This window comes from Sciurus carolinensis, chromosome 2 (genome assembly GCF_902686445.1).
Source record: "Sciurus carolinensis chromosome 2, mSciCar1.2, whole genome shotgun sequence".
In the NCBI taxonomy this organism is placed as follows: Eukaryota; Metazoa; Chordata; class Mammalia; order Rodentia; family Sciuridae; genus Sciurus; species Sciurus carolinensis.
Window position 1 is genome coordinate 137,100,588 of NC_062214.1, and position 23,458 is coordinate 137,124,045.

General features: G+C 33.5%; 1 protein-coding gene across 1 annotated transcript in view; it reads right to left on the reverse strand.

Annotated features, from left to right (window-relative positions):
- The window catches only part of Ralgapa1 (Ral GTPase activating protein catalytic subunit alpha 1), a 217,231-nt gene that overhangs the window by 91,214 nt on the left and 102,559 nt on the right, over nucleotides 1–23,458 (reverse strand). The window contains 8 exon segments of the mRNA XM_047542464.1: nucleotides 1,999–2,107; nucleotides 6,099–6,157; nucleotides 12,137–12,262; nucleotides 17,414–17,542; nucleotides 18,869–19,024; nucleotides 19,768–19,866; nucleotides 20,135–20,328; nucleotides 22,229–22,381. Of these exon segments, the coding sequence (XP_047398420.1) occupies nucleotides 1,999–2,107; nucleotides 6,099–6,157; nucleotides 12,137–12,262; nucleotides 17,414–17,542; nucleotides 18,869–19,024; nucleotides 19,768–19,866; nucleotides 20,135–20,328; nucleotides 22,229–22,381 (1,025 nt within the window).

The window sequence follows — 23,458 nt, forward strand, 5'->3', positions numbered from 1 at the left end:
ACACTTCCAAAGTACTGCTTGATCCTGGCATTCTCTATACTTAAAATTCTCAGATGACTTTCCAATAGCATTATGGTTTGGATATGAAGTGTCCCTCCAAAGCACCTGTATAATACAGGAATATTCAGAGGTTGAAATGATTAGATTATTGGAGCTATAACCTAAATGGTTCACCCTAGTTTGAATGGACTCACTAGGTATTAACTATAGGTAGGTGGGACATGGCTGGAGGAGATGGGTCACGGGGGTGGGGGCATACCCTAGAAGGGTTAATATTCCCTGTGGTCCTTTCCCACCCCTCTACTGGCCTCCATGAGTGCAGCAGATTCCCTCTGCCACTCTCTTCCAACATGATGTTCTGCCTTATCTTGGGCCCGAGCAATGGAGTTGACCAACCATAGACTAAATCTCCAACCATGAGCTAAAAATAAGCTTTTACCTCTCTAAGCAGTTCTTGTCAGGTATTTTTGTCACAGTGATGAAAAGCTTACTACATAGATGGCATACTTTTTATGCTTATCTATGTTCAAATCTCACTTACTCTTCAAGTTCCAAATACCTCCTCTTTTCCAAAATTTTCTCTGACAGCTAAGACAAAGTTTCTGCTTCCTCCAAATGTTAGTTCAAATGCACCATTCATATAGTACTTTTAGCTTTACCTATTTCATTAATATTTACTTTAATTTTTCAGTTATATCTACATTTATCTATCTATCTATATCTTGAAGCTAGTATTTTTTTTCATTTCATTATTCTTTACTTTGCCTAACAAAGTACCTCAAGACATGGTATATATTCAGAAATACATGTCAGGTAAATACTAGTATTATTCGAAAGTATTTATGGGATAAATTTTATTTTTAAACACATGCGGTATTAAAAATTTCAAGATAAAAAAGGTATCATGAATCCTTTGATTAAAAAATACCCACTTGGGGCTGGGGAGATAGCTCAGTTGGTAGAGTGCTTGCCTTGTAAGCACAAGGCCCTGAGTTCAACCCCCAGCACCCCAAAAAAAAAAAAAAAAAAAAAAAAAAATACCCACTTACCCATTAAGGTTCTCTAAATCATTAGAGTACTACTTCTGAAAAAAAATTTTATTCTGGGGAGTGAGGGAGGAAATGCTGAGGAATGATATTGGCCACATTATATTGTTATATTGTGTGCATGTATGAAAATGTAACAATAAATTCCATCAGTATGTACAACTATTATACACCAATAAAAAATGTGGGAAAAATCTTATTCTGGTTACAAAAGAGGGAACTTGAATGATAAGCCAACAGTTGAACAGTTCAAGAATTTGGGAAGTGTTAAAAATCAAAAGAGTAAGTTACAAAAATATTAGTTAAAAAAACAACCAAAAAAATCCTTTATGTTTTAAAGGACTGGTTTCCTTTTTAGGAGTGATTCATATATATTTTAGGGACAAATTCAAATACAAAAGAAGTTCAGATAAAAGAGGCGATCACAAAAATGTTCTAAATTCAAGAGTGAGATCACCGTGTTTTTTTCTGGTCCCCCCCCATTCAGAGATTGAACCTGGGGCCTCATACAATAGGCAAAAGCTTTCCTATTAAGTTACAACTCAAGGTTGGGACCATTCTCAAACCATTCATTTTTGGGGGGCTGCTGGGGGTTGAACTTAGGGGCACTTGACCACTAAATCACATCCCCAGCCCTATTTTGTATTTTATTTAGAGAGAGGGTCTCACTGAGTTGCTTAGTGCCTGACTTTTGCTGAGGTTGGCTTTGAATTTGTGATCCTCCTGCCTCAGCCTCCTGAGTCACTGGGATTTCAGGTGTGTGTCACCATGCCAAGCAAACCATTCTTAGTCAGGATCAAGGAAATAATACAATAATAAAATAATGAAAACATTTATTATAAATGTTTTATTCCAGAAGAGCACAAGATAAAGTTAACATTTAGAGAAAAAAATAACCATGCATTCTATACTATCTTAATATATATATATGTCACTAAAATGTGGTCTTTACCTTTAAGGAAACACAAATTACATTCAGAGCTTCTTTAATTTGAGGATGATGAGACTCATGGACTAGTTCTTCACAAATCCAAATACCTAAACTGCAAAGTGCTACACATCTGCAAAAGAGGCAACCAACAATGATACAAATAAAAGTGAAGGAGTCTTTCAGTAAAATGAAACTACCACCACACCAATCAACTGACACAGAATGAACACACACTGTGTAAGTGAGTTAATGAATTTGTTATTCTATACACTGGTTGGTGATTAAGATGGAAAAAAGCCTAACCCCTAAATCCTAAAATAAATTTTCTATTATAATCTACTACCTAGGCCATTCGGTTGGATAACACATAGCATCTTTCTAACAAACCCATGTTAATAAAATGGCAAAACTGTCAGGTTGCCCAAACAAATATTTAACCTGCTTTCAAAAGGAAAGAGTATAATGTTATAACTTGCAATAGTAAAACAAATTTAAACATACGAAGCTGATGAAGTAAGTAAAAGAGCTATTGTTGTATCTTTTAAATAGGACAAAACTGGCCACAAATATTTTTAAAAACAATTTGAGAACACAAAATTCATATAATTTACAAAGGAATTGCAACAAAAAACAGAACTTGTAGAATTTTTGTTCTGTTCCCTAATGTCTAGCAACAACTTCAGCTGAGTTTCAGCTTGAAGGGAGTTAAATTTGATAATCTGAATCAGGAAGAATTCTATCAGCATGTTCAAGTTTAGGATTCAGATAAAGTATATAATGGTTCTAAGTGCAAAAACAGTCAACGGCCCAGTATTCTGATATACTTGGTATGTCCTAAAATGATATTCTTAATTTACATCCAATAGAATGCTTTCAGAATAATTCAGTGTAGAAATATTTTTCTACATGAGAGCAGAGTGCTATAGTGCTACTAATTTTTTTACTATTAAAACTGCCAGAAAGTCTTCACAATAAAGTCTACTGCTTTATTTCTCCCCTACTGTTGTCCACCCATAAATTCTAGGTAATATTTATAGACCTACATAACCAGTTTCCAGTTTAGCAAAGGAAATATCTATAATTCTAAAGCAACAATAAACTCTGAAGTAGAGCAAAACTCTCATGGATTCAGCTAACTAAAGGCAGAGGCTGGAGTATAAAAACTGAACCATTTTTGTTGTAACAAGAGGTAAGATTGGATGTTTCTATTTTTTGTTTGTTTCGTTTTTTGCTTTTGTGTGTAGAGAGTTTTCTCCATTTTCCAAATTGTCAAAATAATCAAGATAATTCATATTATAGCTTGACCTTTCTCCTGCTCAGATTTTGGAATATAAGCTTCTAAAAAGAGGTTCATTACACAAAGGTATAGAAGAACAAGTTCAGTTTCTGAGATTGTTCTACACTCTCAAAAATAAGCTGTTATGTCAATCATTCCTTGATCTACATCTGACAGCTATGTTTTAGTTGTCCACATTCTTCACTTAAGAGTCAAAACAGTTTAAAAGAAAAAAGACAGAAGATGGGTCCTAAGCTCTATGTTCAAACCTGGTCTGCCACTTATTAATTAAGCATCTATGGAAAGACAGTAGAATGAATCGGACATAACTTTCTGTGTTCATATATGAATACACAACCAGTGAAATTCCACATCACATACAACCACAAGAATGGGATCCTAATTATAATAAATGATACTCCATGTATGTATAATATGTCAACATATACTCTACTGTCATGTATATCTAAAAAGAACAAATAAAAAAATAAAAAATTTCAAAAAAATTATGCATCTACTCATACATTGTTGGTGGGACTGCAAATTGGTGCAACCACTATGGAAAGCACTATGAAGAGTCCTCAAAAACATAGGAATGGAACCATTTGACCCAGTTATCCACTCCCTGGTATATATCCAAAGGATTTAAATCAGCATACTATAGTGACCAGTCACATCAATGTTTAAAGCAGCACAATTCACAATAGTTAAGCTATGGAGCCAACCTATGTGTCCTTCAAAAGATGAATGGATAAAGAAAATGTAGTGTGTGTACACAAAAACACACGCGCGCGCGCACACACACACACACACACACACAATGGAGTATTACTCAGTCATAAAGAATGACTTTATGACATTTGCCAGCGAATGGACAGATGTGGAGACTATCATGCTAAGCGAAATAAGCCAATCCCCAAAAACCAAAGGTCAAATGTTTTCTCTGATATGTGGAAGATAATCCACATGGGGGGTGGTTAAAAAAATTCAGAACAGAAGTTCAGTGGAATAGACAAAAATGAAGGGAAGGGAGAAGGGATGGGAAAAGGAAAGAGTGGAATGAATCTGCTATAACTCTTCTAGGTATATATATGAATATACCACAGTGAATCTCACAATTGTGTACATTCACAAGACATTAATTTCAAAAAATAACTGGGCAAATGGCAGGAGATCAGTAGAGGGAAGAGAGAAGGGTGTGGGGCAAGGGGGAGGGGAAGTACTGGGGAATGAATTAGAACAAGTTATATTTCATGCTTTAATAATTATGTCAAGATGGATTGTAGTGTCATGTATAACTAAAAAGAATCAACAAAAATTATGCACCTAATAGGACTCTTAAGACAAACTTGAGGGTAATAATTATGGCTGTGCCTTATCTGGAAGATAGAGTAGGTTATCTAAATTCTCTGGGCTCCAGTTTCCTTATTTATAAAACCAAAGGTAAAAACTGTGTATTGCTCAGTTATCATGAAATTGAATGCCATAATAAATACAAAGTGTCTAGAACATACCCAGCACACAGGAAGGGCTTAATAAATGTTAGCTTTAGGTTTAGTAAGTATTAGTTTATTAAGCATCAGTTACTGAGTAGCAAAATTGGAAGAAGGTGATTCTATCAATCTCTCAGGATTTGATGAGTATTAAATGAAACAAATATTGGGGAAAATTCTTGCAAACTTGAAAGGGATCAGGGTAAAAGAATTTGCTCAAATAAGTTTGTTTTTAGTTAACTTGGCTATCAAGTGAGAAAAATGTGTAATGGAACAGTTTCATGTAACCAAACTGTTCATATTACATTATTTTTAATTGCTAGAAAAAGAAATTTAAATTAGAATTAGAATCTAAAGAGTCAAAGCCATAAGCTATACCTTTTGAATCTTTGATTAACAAATAAGTACAAGATTGGAAAAGGAAGCTTCACAGAGGTAAAGTCAGAGGAGCACAGATTAATGTTGAAGGTAATGACATACATTAGAATTAGCATCAAGAAATATAAAATATAACTTGAAATTTTAAGGAAGTGAAGGAACAAGTGTGTTTCTGCCAACCTCCTAATTTAAGTCTCAATCTTTTTGGGGAAAAGTTTATTTAATGAAAAAGAAAATGTCAGTTTTAAGTGAGTAACACATAAAAAGGAAAAATGTAGAAATCTTGTTACTTATATTCTATTAAAAATCATGATCAGCTGGGCACACTGGGGCATGCCAATAATCCCAGCAACTTGGAAGGCTGAGACAGGAGGATTGCAGTTCAAGGCCAGCCTTAGCAAATTAGCAAGACAATCAGTAACCTGGTAAGACTCTGTCTCAAAATAATAAAATAAAACAAAAAAATTAAAAGGGCTGGGGATATAGCACAGCTGTAGAGCACTCCTGGGTTCAATCCCCAGTATCGCCCCCCAAAAATCATGACCAATACATATGAATATTAAAATATACTATGTTCTTAGATATTTTACTCTCTACAATAAAAATATTTTGTTTTAATTCAATTCAACAAACACTCATTGACTACTTACTGCTCTATTTCAAGGTATTACATAAGAAGACAATGATATATATAACCTGACAAGAATATAAAATGTATTTAAATAAAATCAAAATAACTCATTTTACATATATAGGGTTAAGTAACTGAAAAATGTTACCAGGTTTTTATTTTTATTTTTTAATGAAGGAAGAGTAGTATTTGATCATTCAAATAATTTAAACTTGTAATTCAGAATGGCTTTTATGTGTTTGAAACAATCTTAACTGCTATAAAAATTCAATCGACTTCTAAAATAAGATTCCAAACACAAAATAGTTATAATAAAAGTTAAGTCTAAGAATACTTGACCTACCGTGCAGGACCAGAGGGCTCATCTCTTGCTGAGCTTAACACAGTTTTGATTATAAGTTCCTAAAATAAAGGAAAATAATTAATAGCGATTAGTTAAGATTTAATTCATTTATTCAACAGATATTTACTAGGTGGCCAATCTGGGCTAGGTGCTGTGCCAGGTATTAGAGACAAAATAAGAGAACAATCTGTTCTCATGTATATACTTTTAATAAAGAATCCAACATTATTTACACACGTAGCTAATAAAACAATTTATGAAATTTGTAACAAAAGAATATGTTCAAAAACAACATTTTTTCCTGATTGGAAGAATAATAAAGACTCACTATAAGACAGTTAAAGCAGAATTAATACCTCGAAGGCATGAACATCTTTTTTAAGTTTTGAGAAACAGCATTTAAAAGTCATGACCAGATGGTTTCACTGATGAATTCTACTTAATATTTAAAGAATTAATACGAATCCTTCTCAAACTCTTCCAAGAAAACTAAACAGGTAGGATACTTCCAAAATCACTTTATAAGGTCACATTACCCTGATGCCAAAATCAGACAAGGGTACAACAAGAGAAAAAAAAAATTATAGGCCACTATCTCTGATGAATACAGATACAAAAATCCTCAACACAATAACAATAAACCAAATTGAACAGCACATTAGAAGGATCACACACTATTATCAAGTAGGATATAGTCCATGGACACAAGGATGTTTCAACACATGCAAATCAATAAATGTGACATACCACTTTAACAGAATGAAGGATAAAAATCATATGATCATCTCAATAGGTAGAGAAAAAGCATTTGAGAAAATACAACATCCTTTTATGATTAAAAACTCAACATATTAGGTAAAGGAGGACTATATCTCAACCTAACAAAGGCCATGTGTAACAAGCCCACAGCTAATGTCACAACCAATGGTAAAAAGCTGAAAGTGTTTCTCTAAGATAAGCAACAAGACAAGGATGCCCACCCTCATCAGCATAGAGCTGGAAGTCCTAGTCAGAGCAATTTAGTAGAGAAAAGAAAAACAAAAAGGGTAGTTAAACTAGAAAGGAAGCATTAAATTTTTTTTCTTTTTAGATGACATGATCTAATATACAAAAAACTCAAAGACTCCACTAAAAACTATTTAAAACTAATAAAAGTCAGGAGAGTGGCAGTATATAATATCAACATACAAAAATCAGTTGTGTTTCTATACATTTAACTACCAATGAATTATCTGAAAAAGAAATTGAGAAAACTATCCCACTTGACAGTAGTATAAAAATAATAAAATACTTAGGAATAAATTTTGTTGAGAGTAGTGACAGAGGATGGGAGAGCAGTTACTGAGATCATGGCCTGGTTCCTGGGAATGTTTCTGTGCAAGGGCACAGGATACCCAGCTGCTGTAGCAATGCCCTGCATAAGGAGGCTCTATGCAAGAGCCCTATCAATTCTAACCTTGATCTCAGGCACACAGCTCTCGGGAAGAAAGGAATTCTTATGCTAGACAACCACAGTGTTTCACCAGCTCTGCTTCTCTGGTTCCTGCCCACCTTGTAGTAGCTTTTTTTTTTTTTTTTTTTTAATTATTTATTTATTTTTTTAATTTTTTACACACTGCATTTTGATTCATTGTACATAAATGGGGGACATCATTTTGTTTCTATGGTTTTATATTCAATGTAGATTCACACCATTTGTGTTAACAATAGACTTTCTTGAGAGCTATACAAAGCTTCTAACATTGCACTTTACAACTGTGGATTGCCAGTGTGGAAAAGCTACATAGGTATCCTAGTTTCTGTAACTTTCCTGAATACGAGGAATAATGGTTGCATAGTCTTTAACCTGATAATGAGACATATTATAAATAAGGACTGCTGTCCTAACTCGTTAGACCTGCATCTACATCAGAGAGCCGGTTCCACCTGATCCCAGTTTAATCTTCAAGATCTGTGTTTGTGAATCTTTATTTTCCAATCCCCCTTTGCCCCTTACCAGACCCATGAGTTTGGTCATGCTGGTCACAGCAAAATTTAACCAAGGAGATGAAAGGTTTGTGCACTGAAAACTACAAAACACTGAAGAAAGAAGTTAAAAAGACACAAAGAAATGGAAAGATAACCTGTGTTCATGGGTTGGAAGAATCAGTATTGTTAAAATGTCCATGCTACCCAAAGGAATTCCACTTCTGGGCATGTATCAAAAGGAAATTAAATCAATATATCAAAAAGATATCTGCACCTTCCATGTTCATTGTAGAGGTATTCAAATAGATAAAATATGGAAAAAAAACTAAGTGTCCATTAAAGCACTAATGGATAAAGAACATGTCTTATATACACACAGAGAATGAGAAATAATTCAGTCTTTTAAAAGTAGGAGATCTTGTCATTTGTGACAATATAGAGGAACCTAGGGGACGTTATGCTAAGTGAAATAACAGACACAGAAAAACTGCATGATCTCACTTACATGTGGAATCTAAAATGCTGAATTCTTAAAAGCAGAGAGTACAATGGTAGTTGTCAGGAGTTGGAGGATGGGAGAAATGTTAGTTAAAGGGTATAAACTATCTGGAGATCTAAAGTCCACACAGTGACTACAGTTAACACCATATTACATACTTGAAATCTGCTAAGAGATTATGCCTTGAGTGTTCTCACTCCCCTACCACACACAGACACACAAAGCTAACTATGTGAGCTGATGAACATGTTATTTAGGTTCATATTTACTACAAAGTATATATATATACTTTCAGATGGAAAAAAAATGTTTAAAGAATAACGGTAATTTTTACACAGAATAATCGATCGTTAATGGTGAAAATGTCAAAGGTTTGAAGGCTGAAAGAAAAAACCAGCTTCTTCTTCCTTGATAATTTGTATACTATGATAATGTGTGAAATTAGGGATAAGTTCTAGATATTTAAATTACATAAGTGAATAATATATTCAAGAGGGAGAAAATATAAGAGAAATACAAGGGTAGAATACTGAAGTAAGCACATGTTTTAACAAAGAAAAACAGTCTATTTAAGAGTCAGATATTTAAGTAAAAAATAAATAAAGTTAGATCTGTACAAAATAAGTCAACTGAGGACACATTTAGGAAGAACATGGACACCAGAGGGGCAAATACTATAGTGGCTGAGCAGAACAGAACGCCAATAGATTAGATGAACAAGAATTGGGCACTCATTTAAAAAATGATTCACACATTCACTTAATAAGCCTTTATTGGCCATAGAGGATATAAGGTCCTTGGAAAGGAACAATCTTCTATTTATCTTTGTAAACTCAGCACCTAGCCCAATGACTGGAAATTAATTGAAAAATATCTACAGTTTAAGTTCAAGCCCTTTCTGTGTAATAGACCCTTGTCTTAGGTGCTGAAAAATAAGAAGATAGTTAAGACATGTAATATCCTTAAGAATGTTAAAGTACAAGGAGGGAAACAGATTTGTAAACAATTAAAATATGAGATCTTGTGATATCAAATATCCAGGAAAATCCAGAGACAGAAAGAACATAAATTTGTAGTTGCCAGGAGCTTGGAGTAGATAAGGAAGTGGAGTGACTGCTAATGAGAAGGGGTTTCTTTAAGGGTGAGAAAAATGTTCTAATATTGACTATGATGATGGATGCACATTCTGTGACTATATTAAAATTATTAAATGGGTGAATTATAAAAATATAACAAACATGATATGTATAATGTCCTACATGAGCAAACAGCTCAGCTGGGAAGCATAAAAGACTTCACAAAGGAGTCTTGGATAAACATAGTTTTGACATATAAGCAAGGTGGAGGCTCTTTTTGTGGTGACTAAGAGAGGAGGCAAGTAGAGAAGAGGACTATATAATGACATTTTAAGTAGAAGGAAGTGGTTTTTCAACAGCATATAACTGAGAAATACCATAGTATATTCTATGTGGCTGTAGAGTAGTATACCTAGAGGAGCTGACTTTAATGACAATGTTAAATTTATAAACACAACAGCATGTAACTCTCCCTTTAAATATTAATTTTCTGACAAAGAATAAGTATATATTTCTTAGGTTTTTTGCTTTTTTCACTTAGTAAAATTGGGTTACTTTGTAGGTTTTCTTTCCCATGAAAAAAAAAATTTTTTTTAACCACTTCAACCATTACTGCCTAGATAATACCCAACAGAGAGCAAATACACTCTGCAATTCAGACGGTATATAGTAAGGTAGGCTAACCCCTAACTAATTTAAAACTAAGAAAATTAGATCCTTGGCCTTCAGGATCTTTTGAAAATAAACTGAACTATTATACCCCAAAGAGCTAAGGTAAATTTATATAGTTTTTATTAAGTGTCTTTGTAAATTTGCATCGTTCCATTTGATTGTATGTGTAAGTCAGGTTCATTTGTTTATATTTCTGAGTATATGCTATGTTCCAAGAAGTGTTAGGTCATGAGGATACAATAGTATATAAGACCTCATGGTATTTGTCTAAAATAGAAGTTAGGTACTGAGTAAGAAATTAACATGTATGAGAAATGTTATAAAGAGAAATATGGATACTAAGGAAGTGCAAGCAACACATAAACTGGATTAAAAACTCCTTTCAGAGAAAGCAAATTAAAAAAAAAAAAAAGTCATCTGCATGACCCCCAAGGAGCTATAGTATCTTTTTCTCAATCCTTCTTCTAATTCTAAGAACAAATTAAGGTTAAACATGGAGACTACCTGAGAATTACTATGATAGGCACAACTTCTCAGCACTAAGTCCCTGGGAGTTTATAACATATGTATGCATTCATTTAGAGTAGGTCTTGACTTAGTGACCTACACAGCACACTGTGGGTTCAGAGCACTGATTTTCTTTATCCTTACTAAAAGAGGTTTTCACAGCACTCCCCTCTATTTGGTTTACAAATTACTGAGTCTAGCCAGGTGCAGTGGTGCATACCTGTAATTCACAACCGTGGGAGTCTAAAGTAGGAAGATCACAAGTTTGAGATCAACTTCAGGAACTTAGTGAGACCCTATTTCAAAATTTAAAAAAGTGGGGCGGGGGGGCAGTGCTGGGATGTAGCCCAGCAGTAGGGAAACCCAGGGTTAAATCACCAGTACCACACACACAAAAAAAGAATTACTGAGTTCAGAGGACTAAGGATGCTGATGTCACACCTTATCCTTTAAACAGAGGCTGACCTCTGCAGAGGCACAAAACAACCTTTTGCCAGTTTTCTATCTGAACTTTTTAACGTGTATTTAACACATCTGGCTCCTGCCTGGGCACACTGGTTTTAAAAGGACTAATGTCTGGGATCTGGGGAGGTTCTCTTTGCAACTATATAGTCACTGCTAATATTACATAAGCTATAGGATGTGACAGCACACACCTGTAATTATGGCTACCTAGGAGGCTGAGGTAGGAGGGTTATAAGATCAAGACCAGCCTGGGCAACATTGAGAGATCCTAGCTCAAAATTAAAAATAAAAAGGGTTGGGATATTATTCAGTGGTGGGATATACATGTGCTCACTTACCAGTATAAAAAGAAATATTGCATCACTACTACCCAGGTCCTATAATGCTTTAGGTACATAGGATCACTACCCCAACTCTAAAATTTCATATAGCAGTACAGAATTTTCCATTATTTTTTTTTGATACCACATGCTGAGAAACTGGAAGAGGGAGTCAAATATGCAAGTATAGTTTGCCATCTCAGTCTTAGAAGACTTATATTAGCAGCACCATATCTGGTTCATAGGATATTTTGATAAATGCTCAGTAAGTGAATGAACAAATCCTAAGAAACAAACATATGTGTACATTCAATAATGTGATAAAAGTTCCAAAGCAATCTAAACATATCCAAAAAATAAAAAATAAAAAGGCTAAAAACCTAATGAACCTTCCAATTTTTGTTCTGGAAAATATGGCTGGTTAATGCTGTGTAACAACTGGGTAGATTTCAAAAAGAAACAAATTTTATTGCATATATTTTATGGTTATAAAATCTCTTAAATGCTACAAACTAGTGTCTGATTTCTTACCTTCACATCTGTAAACTGAGACACAGCAATATCTGGAATATTGGGATGGAGAGCAGGCAGTTCACAATACAAGTTGGGAAAGCAAACCAAAGATCCCAGAAGAACTTGTGCTTCTACTCTTGGTGCCTATGTATCAGATTTAAAAAAAATTTTAAATGTATTTGTTATTAAACTATCATAAAAACACTTTATTACTCAACTATATTATAAAGGCAAGTGGGAGTATAAAACAAAATTCAAAAAGGAAAGGGGAGACAGAAGATTTAGGTTTCTATGAATACTTTCTAGACAAAATACTATTATTCTCAGTAAAGGTAAAGGACAAATAACAGAAATTTCCTCAAAAGTAGTTAATAGGCAGAAATAACCCACAGTTAATGAGATTATAAATAGGAATATAACTTAGCTATAGCATACACTTACCCTAATTAGAAGGGAAACTATAAATACTTCATATTTAACTTTATTTTCAAAAGCAACTTACACAAGGTGACATATTGTTCTAATAAGAAGATGATTCACTGTCACTCGATTGTATTTGTTACTAAGGATGAACAAATATGGATGAAACAGATGCCAGTCTAAAAAATTTTTATATTTTTATAATATGCATATGGGAAAAGCATTGCTTATACTTACTAAAATAAACATTAGAATGTATGCCTGGACTGCAGATGGAAGTAACTTTTCATCTTTTTTCCTTAGCTGTATTAAGTCATTTCTGAATTTTCAATACTAAGCATTTCTTTTTCCTCTCTGCCTTCTTGCGTGTCCACCAAACACCAACACCTACCTACTAATGCTTAATTCATTAAAATATCTACATAGATTCATTTTTAACAATACCTAATAAAAGGCAAAACACTGAACAACTAGAAATATAATACTTCTATTCATATTAATCAAGAACCAGTTTCCAAAAAGATTTCCCCATCTTAATAAATCTTGTTAACACAGGCAATGTAGCGGTGCTCTACTATGTTAGGTTTCAAAACAAAATGACTTTTCTAGATTTAAAAAAAAAATTTAGATTTAAAGATATAAGGCAAGAGTATGAAGGGGCAAAGTTAGCTCTGTTTACTTTTCCAATTTAGAAGTTATCCTATAAAAATGAAACTCATTTTAAAAACCATTAGTTAATGAAAGTGATTAGCTAAGAGTTTTTCTGTAAGGGTGGGTAAGGCAAATGGATTTGTGAGTCTGTGGATATAATGAAAGCAGACCTAGAATGTGACTGTAATTAAGAAAAGCAAAAATAAATCAATTATCTCATAATCTGCCTAAGGAAGGAGGGAAATATTAACAAAGGAAGATGATATGAATGAGATCTAAAATGGGAATCCAAAGAGATTTGGACTCAATAGTTCCAACACCATCCAGAGGGAAAGACTATCCTTAACCTCTAGTGGAGATGTATCAGGTTTGATTCCCAAAAAGATTCCATTTCCTGGGCTGGGGAGATAGCTCAGTCGGTAGAGTGCTTGCCTTCCAAGCACAAAGCCCTGAGTTCAATCCCCAGCACCACAAAAAAAAAAAAAAAAAAAAAGATTCCATTTCCTATGTAGCCTTCTTCAATAAATATTCATCATCTGAAGCAGAGAATACAGAAAATGACTATTTTCTATATTTTCCCAAAGATATTACATAACCAATATCCTTCTAGATGCACAGAGAAGTTAGTTACATACAATGAATACCTTATGACACTGGGGTTTAATTCTATTGAACTTTAAGAAAAGCTGAAGGAAATGTGCTAGAACAATTGGCCCATTGAACAGTAATAGTTTTCAGAGAAAATTAATAAAAAATGGCACTGGTTTATAAATTAGTCTCCGAGTTCCATCAACTTTCACCAGTACCCAAGACTAATAATCTATATACACTGATAATACCACAATGACCTTGTAACTTGTTTACCATCTCTAGTTTGCCTTCCATTTAAATCTACTTTTAGATTAAGATATTTGTTTAATATTTGCAAGGGACAGGTTCAATATTTCTCTTTCCACTTTAAAATATTTAACTCTCAAGCTAAAATAGCATCATAACCTGATCTGTGGTATGTAAGACTTTCCAAGATGTAGTCTAAAGCAGTGCTTCTCAGTCTTTAATCAATGATTATATCAATCATTTATGATCTAATTAAAATGCAGATTTTGCTAGGCATATGGCACATATGTAATTCTAGCTGCTAAGGACGCTAAAGCAGGAAGATTACAAATTTGAAGCCAGCCTGGGCAACTTACTTATCAAAACCCCATCTCAAAATAAGATAAAAAGGACTGGGGTGCAGCTCAGTGGTAGACAACTTGCCTAGCATGTATGGTTCCCCAGTATTGCCTACCTGCCAAAAAGCAGATTCTAACTGAGCAGGTCTGGGATAAGGTCTGAAAATCTGTATTTCTACTAAGTACCTAGATCATGCATAATGTTTCTGATGTGCAGACTATACTTCCAGTTTCAAGGATCTGAAGTATTTTTCTGTTCTGTCTACTACAGTCTTGCAGATTAACCTTTAAACAAAATGAACTGTCATTCTTTGAACACATTTATTATGCCTGTTTACCTCTTCCTGGCATACCTTCCCTTATCTCCATTATACAAATACTACTCATCTTTCGGGACTTATTCATATACTTTTTCATTACTGCATCAGACCTATAAACTAATAAGAGTTCCCAAATAATTTTATTTAACAAATTTTTTTTTTTTTTTTTTTTTTTTTTTTTTGCGGTACTGGGGATCGAACTCAGGGCCTTGTGATTGTGAGGCAAGCACTCTACCAGCTGAGCCATCTCCCCAGCCTGCTAACAAATTTTTTATATGATGCATAAAATGTATCATATAATGTGCCAATCATGTGGATAATCCTTACAAAATAATCCCACTAGACAGGCTATCTCTATGTTATAGATAAAGAAGCAGTAGAACTGGGTATGAACCAGGCAGATTGGTTTTAGACTCCATGCTTATCATTATGCTATGCTCTTCCTCTTAGAACCTATACTATATTGCATAGTTGTTAAAAAGCTTTCCTGGGCTGGGGAGATAGTGTTGGTAGAGTGCTTGCCTTGCATGCATAAGGCCCTGGGTTCAATCCCCCAGCAGCAGACTACATTCCTTGAGCACAAAGTGTATCTAATTTATTCAGATCCTGTATATTCCAGACGAAGGAATTGCTATGCTTTGGATGTGGTTCCCTCTACCCACGAGGTTCATCTGTTACAAACATGGTGATGTTGAAAGGTGGTGGATCCTTTACAAAGTGGGATGTAGTAGTAGGTAGTTAGGTCACTGGGTTGTGCCATCAAAAGGAATTAATGTAACTCTTATAGGACCCTGAATTCATTGTCATAAGAACAAGTGATAATAAAGTGTAAGTGTGGACATTACATCTGCAATCCAGTGACTTGGGAGGCTGAGGCAGGAGGATCGAAAGTTTGAGGCCAACCTCAGCAACTTACCAAGGAACTAAACTAAACAACTTAGCAAGCCCCTATCTCAAAATAAAACATAAAAAAGACTGGGAATGTAGCTCAGTGGTAAAGCACCCTTGGGTTCAATCCCTAGTACCAAAAATAAAAATAAAAACAAACAATGTACAAGTCTGGCTCCTTCCCTTGCCATGTCATCTCCCTTTTGCACATACCATGATGCCATCTACTATGAAGTGATCCTGTCAGGGGGCCCTTGACAGAGAGCCAGAGATATGCTGGAGATCTTTCAACCTTCAAACTGTGAGTAACCTCTTTTGTTTATAAGTTAATTGGCCTCAGATATTTGTTACATTAATAACAGAAAACAGACTAATATAGGAACATTTTGTATTCAAGGAAAGGTTTAAAAACCACAAAAGGGCTCGACACAATATTGACCATGTACTAGATGCTAAATAAATATTTAGACATTCAATCAATCAATTAATCCCCACTAATAGGGGTAGGCCCTGGAGATACCACAATGAAGACATGATTACTGTTCTTAAGGAACTGTATAAAGATTTTAAAACTAGATATAGCCAGGCACAGTGGCACACTATAATCCCAGTAGCTCCAAAGGTTGAGGCAGGAGGATTGCAATTTCAAAGTCAGCCTCAGCAACTTAATGGGACCCTGTCTCAGAATAAAAATAGAAAAGGACTGGGGATGTGGCTCAGTGTTAAGTGCCCTGTGGTACCAAAACAAAAACAAAACAACAACAAAAAACTAGTTATAAATACAAATTTCTCTCTTCAATATTTAGACATTTCCTCTAGGTAACTGCATCTAGTTTCACAGCTTTAAACTATGTCTACCAGCTTTATAAATTTCAGTCCCAACATCTCCCTTAAACTACTGACTTGGATATGTAGTATTTCTCCTGACATCTCCTCATGGAAGAAATAATCTGTTAAACTACTTTCTAAGTTTTAAAGTGCTGCACAAGTATTTTTCTCTTCCATATACACTTAAGTTTTTCCAATAGATTTTCAGTTGTTATTTCTCATTTATACTTTGCTCCAGAGTGATTTTTCCAAAATACTAAGTTGATCAAGTCACCACCTGCCACTTATATATGGGCATACTTCAGTTATATCCACTTCACTGGCATTGTCTCATGAGCTGTATGTCTCATTCAGCTCCATAACTGTATGAAAAAAATATTTGCAGTGTTAAGAGTATAGTGAAGGCATTTTCCTGGGTTATCTCATTCTCGTTTGGTTATTTTTTACTGAAATTTTTAATTGTCAAAAAAGACTGAGGGGCTGAGGTTGTGGCTCAGTGGTAGAGTGCTTGCCAGGTATGTGTGAGGCACTGGGTTTGATTCTCAGTACCACATACAAATAAATGTATAAAATAAAGGTCCATCAACAACTAAAAAAATAGACTGAATACATTCAAGTTGATCAACATCATGATTTGATATCACACACACTGTATAATGATTACTCCCAACTGTTTCTTACTTCTCTTTTGATAGCACCCAATGGATGCCTTTTCTTCACTTTCTTCCCTTAGTTTCCCTAGATTTTCTTAACTTTAAATCCTGTTCTGCTTATCAGATATAAACCATTTTTATAGCTCTTAAGTCATCAGCTAACTACAGTGATTTCTTACACTTCAAAATTTCTTACTTACATTTTTTAACAACAAGAAGCAATATATCCCAAATAAAACTATAAACTTTGCTCAACATCAGCTTGTTACGTTTTATCCACAATAGCTCTTCCTTTGTGGTTCTGTTAGTCGAGTCCTGGTTAACAAAAGCTTGTTATATTATGAAGGAATAAAAACTTACATTAAGAAAAGCTGAAGAAGCCACTCTACCAGCAGCTACAATAAAATCCATAATAAGCATTGTGGCACCAGGCAAACCAAGTGAAAAAAACTGAGGTGAGCAGTGCTTGATGATTGTATTGACAATATCCTTAGAATAAGGAAAGAAAGGGAAAAAGAATATCACATATGTAATCTTGGGCATCAGCTAATCAATATCCTTAAACAAATAATATGTGAAATAAAAAAGGGAATAATTATACATGGGATGATTAATTGGAGACTAATTTGAATTCTCCCCCAAAATACAGAAACTTAAAGCATATTTGTTTTAACTGATAACCTGTAACATTTTTTTCCATATTAGAGAACAGAGAAGGCTCGTTACTTCAGTGGGTTAAAAATATAAGGCCCACACATTATAAAAGTGAATTGCAGAGTAGCATCTCCTACTACCTATTTGTTTCAAAGTGATAACCTGCATCTCTGAACTCACATGACCTGCTAAGTGGCAACTGAAAAGATTCTCTTTTTTATAAAGAGTCCTTAAATGATAGATGTCCAGCCTTGGAAATCTAGAACTGGGTACATTTAAAGGGAATATTCTTGTTTATTCATTCACTATGTCTTTGGAATTTATCATTAGGATGCAGTATATTTGGTTATATTACTCAATTTAATTTATTTTAAACAAAAGTTCTTTCTCTCTTTCTAGTAACTAATAGTGTCATTTGATTTAAGACATGTTCATAGGGTTAGAAACTGATTATCTTAGATTAATGATGGAAGTGTTTCATTATTCAGAAAGAGATAGAATTATCATCTTTTAATATTAATTCAGTACTCTCTCCATTACCTGCTAGTCAAGTTTCAATCACATAAGGATAAAAATATTTAATTACTTTGACTTGCAATCTCCCATACTTTTTAGTTTTACAGCCAATTTTAGTTTTACAGTCAACATCAAGACTCCTGAAGTAATGTTCTAATTATATTTATGACTATTTAATGATTGTAACTGATACAATTGCCAAGTCAATGTAATTGTAACCATGTCAATATAACTGGTAATGTGAATAGAAAAAAACAACTCTGACTGCTACATGACAAGGAGAACAAATTCATATGTTTCAAGTATCAATTATCAATTACAAAATGTCTAGTAATAGGTATGATGGGATATCACAGAAAGATATTGTCAATTTAAGCAAAAAATGGTTTAACCTTTTCAAAATTAAACTAATTGGTATAACGTTAAAGTTGGAGGAGCACTCAAATCAACCCCCTAACCACCCAAATAGCTTGTTTTCAACCATGTTTCAAGAACAAATAGGATCTTAAAATGGAAGCAAACTCTATATAAAACTATTATATACAAGGGTTAATTTTAATTCTAGATCTTAAAAATCAAAAGTTAAACATAATTGAGAATTAAGGAGAAACAGATAAAATAACTTTTTAGAAAGCATATATTTACCTGATCAATATGAAGTAATCCACAATGCATTATATTGTAGAAATGTGTTAGAAAATCTCTATTTGGAGATACATCTTGTCTTCTTTTCATTGTATTACAAATGAGTTTATAAGCATGTAATTTACCTTGTTTATATTTATCAGTTAACATGGTTGCCTAAATTAAAAGACTGGTTTTAATACTCAAAAACAAATATTGTTTTTTAAATACTCAATTGAATAGAACAAATAGTATATCTGTTTTCATTTATTTCTATGTTGGTTTAATTTCTTTAGTGAACTAAAACTCAGGGCTACTGAGACTACTGTTGCTATCCAAAATGATACAATGTAGGGATGAAAAACCACAAATGATTTCACTTGGAAAAATACACCAACTGTCAAATACTACTTTAAAAAATGAAAACTCTAAAAGTACACAGCATATTATGACACAACTCAAGGTTTATTTTTTACTTAAACACAATACAAATATACATTTCTATATTCACTTTTGCTTTATTAAACAAATAAAAACAATGTATCCTATAATTCTGCCATGCCTACTCTCCTCTCTTAAATAATGCTTAATGACTTCCTAAAAATACTAGCTAAAAACTAAGTGCTTGCCAGATGTGGTGGTGCATGCCTGTAATCCCAGTGGCTCTGGAGGCAATTCAAATTCAGCCTCAGCAATGGCGAGGCGCTAAGCAGCTGAGTGAGACCCTGTCTCTAAATAAAATACAAAATAGGGCTGTGGATGTGGCTCAGTGGTCAAGTACCCCTGAGTTTAATACCTGGTATTCCCCCTGATCCCCCCCAAAAAACTAAGTGCTTTAGAAGACCATATAATAGCCCAAATTTTATAAAATGTTAACTTTTAAATAAAAAACAAATTAATTTTTTACATATTAAGCTTACCTTAAAAAGCCAAGGTGTAAGAATTCTTAAAGGAGGAATCAAAACTGGTGGAGAAGGGGAGGTCAGATTATCTGTTGAGATGCCGAGGTTATCTCTAATCTGTAATTTTCAAATAAAAGGTGACAAATCTATGAAAACTCTTTTCTTTTTCAGTTTGCTTTACCTTAAACTAAATTTCAAACCCAGTTTCTACCACAAAACACATATTTAACTATGATTAAGTGACTTCACCATGCTGGGTATCAGTTTATCTATAGGAAGGGGTGTGTGTGTGTGTGTATAACAATATTCTCTAAGCTTCTTCTATTTCTTAATACTTTATTTTTCTTGCCTTCTCCTTTTATAGCCTTTATTTTATTTTTTTTACCTTGGCTAGATTCTGCCAAAGTTCACAGAGGTAATCAAAAACCTGAGCATGTATTTCAGGATCCATAATGGCATTGACATCTCCCAAAATGCCTAGCATTCTTCGCCACATAACAGTAGCAACATCAGCATGCCATCCGGTGAGAGTACCCCCTGCCATCACACTACAACATTCAGATGGAAATTCACTGATTTCTATAGAAAAGAATAATACAATAGTGTTAGTAATTTTCAGAGAATTGACAGCAAAAATCAAAAACTTAAATTAATAATCTTAAATATCTACAGAAGTGAATAAAAGAAATGTGAATGTAACTAAGTTTTGTTTTTTCCTGAGAAGGTCAAAACCTCACCAGTTATTCCCTATTATGGCAATAATTACTTACTCAATACTGCTTCTACCTAGATTTACCTAAGGAGGAAATTAGGTAACTACTACTCACTGGGCAAATACCAGATGGAGAAATTTGTTTGATATATACATCAATTTTATAAGCACATACTCTCACTTTTATCTAACAAATTTCATGTTATATTATCATATTAACAGAAAATCTCAGGGTGAAAGCAATTCTCAGAGGAAGTCTTCACAAGTCTATTTCTTTGTAGTTAAAACTTCCAAAGAAATATATTTATACGCTTCACAAGGAAACCAGTCCTAAAATTAAGAGATATCACAATGGCATGAAAATGTTAATTTTATTAAAATCCAAACAATAAAAAACACCATGTTTCTTTTACCTATTAATACTGGCAATATGAAAAATAATAAATATATGGTGCTCATGTCATTCCTGCTAATTATGTGTAAACAATTTTAATAACTTCACAAAATCTATACTTTCCCATCTATAAAATGGATGATTTAGCTAAATATCATTATTAAAGTTGTCTTCTGGCTTTAAAAAAAATCCATTATTCTACTCAACATATATATAATCTGTTCCTCTGTTCAATTTATAGAAAAATCAATAAAAGGTCAATAAAGATACTTATGCATCTCAAGAATTTTTGAAACTAAAAATTTTATAGAATGAAAGAATCATAAGTTTACGATTTTTCATATTTCATATTCTAATCAGTTGATAATTTATAGTAAATTCATATGTGCCTGCTTATTTGCAATTCCTAAATTTTTTCTCTGCATGTAAAGTATACAGTAACTGATTGTATTATTAAGATACTAAATAATAGTTCTCCATAATAAAAAATAGGTTTCTGGTGTAAAGCCACTCAAACAAAAGAATACAAAAAACACTGACATTCTAACCATTGCTATAATGCCTTTCTATTTTATAGTACCCTTTATAATATAGAGGTGATCAACTGATTTGTCTCTAATTTGTCCTTCTCAAAGTAAAGCTAATAAAATTTTAAACGATTAAAAGGTAAGCAAATATGTATAATGCCTCATTAAATTCTGGACAGAGTTGTTGGTGTAGGGTGGCTATAAGGACATTATGGGGACAAGGGAGAATATTTGACTATGGAACAAAATAACAATAATGTTTCAACGTTAAATATCATGAATGAGGACATTCCGCTGTGGTTAAATATGAAATGAACACTTTTCTTAGCACACACCACTGAAGTATTTAGATGTGAAGGGTCTGCTATCTTGTAACTCCCTCATAAGCAATTCTGCAAAGGAAAACGAGGACAGGTTTTTTAGTGTATATATGTGTGCATGTGTGTAGATACAAATAAAGGAAAAAATATTACCAACTAGTGATTTTGTGAGAAGGGTTTATGGGTGTTCACTTTACTAGCCTTGGGACTATTTATGCATTTTAAATTTTAGGAAACAGCACTATATCAATAAATGATAGTATAACACAAAAATAATATAATCACTAATTCTAAGATTATAATCAACTATGATAAAATGAGCAAAAATCAGTATAAAAAAATCAGTATAAATAGTTTTCTTTAAGAGCTAGAAAAAATGATACAGTGACAAATTTCCAAAAGCCTCAAAAATGTCTGAAGATTTATAATAATCATACATAATCAAATTTAAGATGACTTATTTAAGATCTCTTAACACTAATGCTTTGAAAGGAAAAATGGCAAATATCTAATTTCCAAGTATTGCCTAGATCATCTGGTGTCTGAAGAACAGAGTGGTGAAGTTTCTCATCAAGTTGTAGATCCTTCTGTTCCATGTGATCTATATTCAATGTGGAAGGGGAAGGTGTCTGTGACCTGGATCCCAAAGCTGAATGGACTGGGGAAGCACTTTCTGAGCCTGTAAATATAATTTCATAAAATTATCATGAAGTACTCTTCAATACCTTACCCAAAGATAAAATACTTAAAACTCCAATAAAACAAACTTAAAACATTGAAAGATTAAACAAGATATGAATGGTTAACAAAACCATTATAATGTGCAAGTTTTTGCATCTAGGAGCCACAGCTCATACCTACCCTAGGACTAACATAAAATCAGAAATGGATACACCAGGTAACAAGAGCCATTAGTAAAAACAAGAATATCTACTCCCAGTCTTGTCCCAGCTATAGAAACTCAGGTACCCAATGCTACTCTATTTTACTCACTTTAGATTTAAGAGTGGAGACTTTGCTGCTCTATGTGTTACCATCATTGCTAAACTGGTTTACGGTAGTCCCCAGCCTACAAAGACCCTTATTCTCTACTTCTTCCTCCCAATCCAGTCTCTGTGAAACAGCAAAAATATCTGGAAATCTAATCTGATCATATCATTTCCTCATTTAACATCTTTCAAGGTTCCTCACTGGCCTCAGTATAAGCCCATACTTTTTCAGTATTGTTTTCAAATATCTCTGCAACTTTTATATGTCTCTACAATCTACCTAAAAATTTTATGTTCTATCCATAGGAAGTAAACTACTTTTATTTATTAGAACACATCACACTTCTGCCCTTTTCCACATGCTCTTTCCTTTGCACTGCATCCTAATTTTTTAGGTCTGATTAACTTCTACCTATTTTTCAGGTCTCAGCTTAGACACTGTAATCCTAAGAAGCCTACTCCACTTTGTCAAGTGTAAATATGCTATATGGTCTGACTGAACCCTCTACCTCCACATTATACCACTTATCACACTGACTATTCAGTTTTAAGCACTCAGGAGAGTATAAAATCTGTAAAAACAAGGATTCTATCTTATATATTATATTGCTAGTGCCTATTAAAATGTCTGGCACACAGTATGTGCACTTATTAAATAATTAAATACAATAATTTTAATTTAAATAACGTACAGGATAAATTAATACTGTATAGAACAACTGATGGTAGTTGTATAGTGCTGCTAAAGCTAGGCGATTAGTTGAACA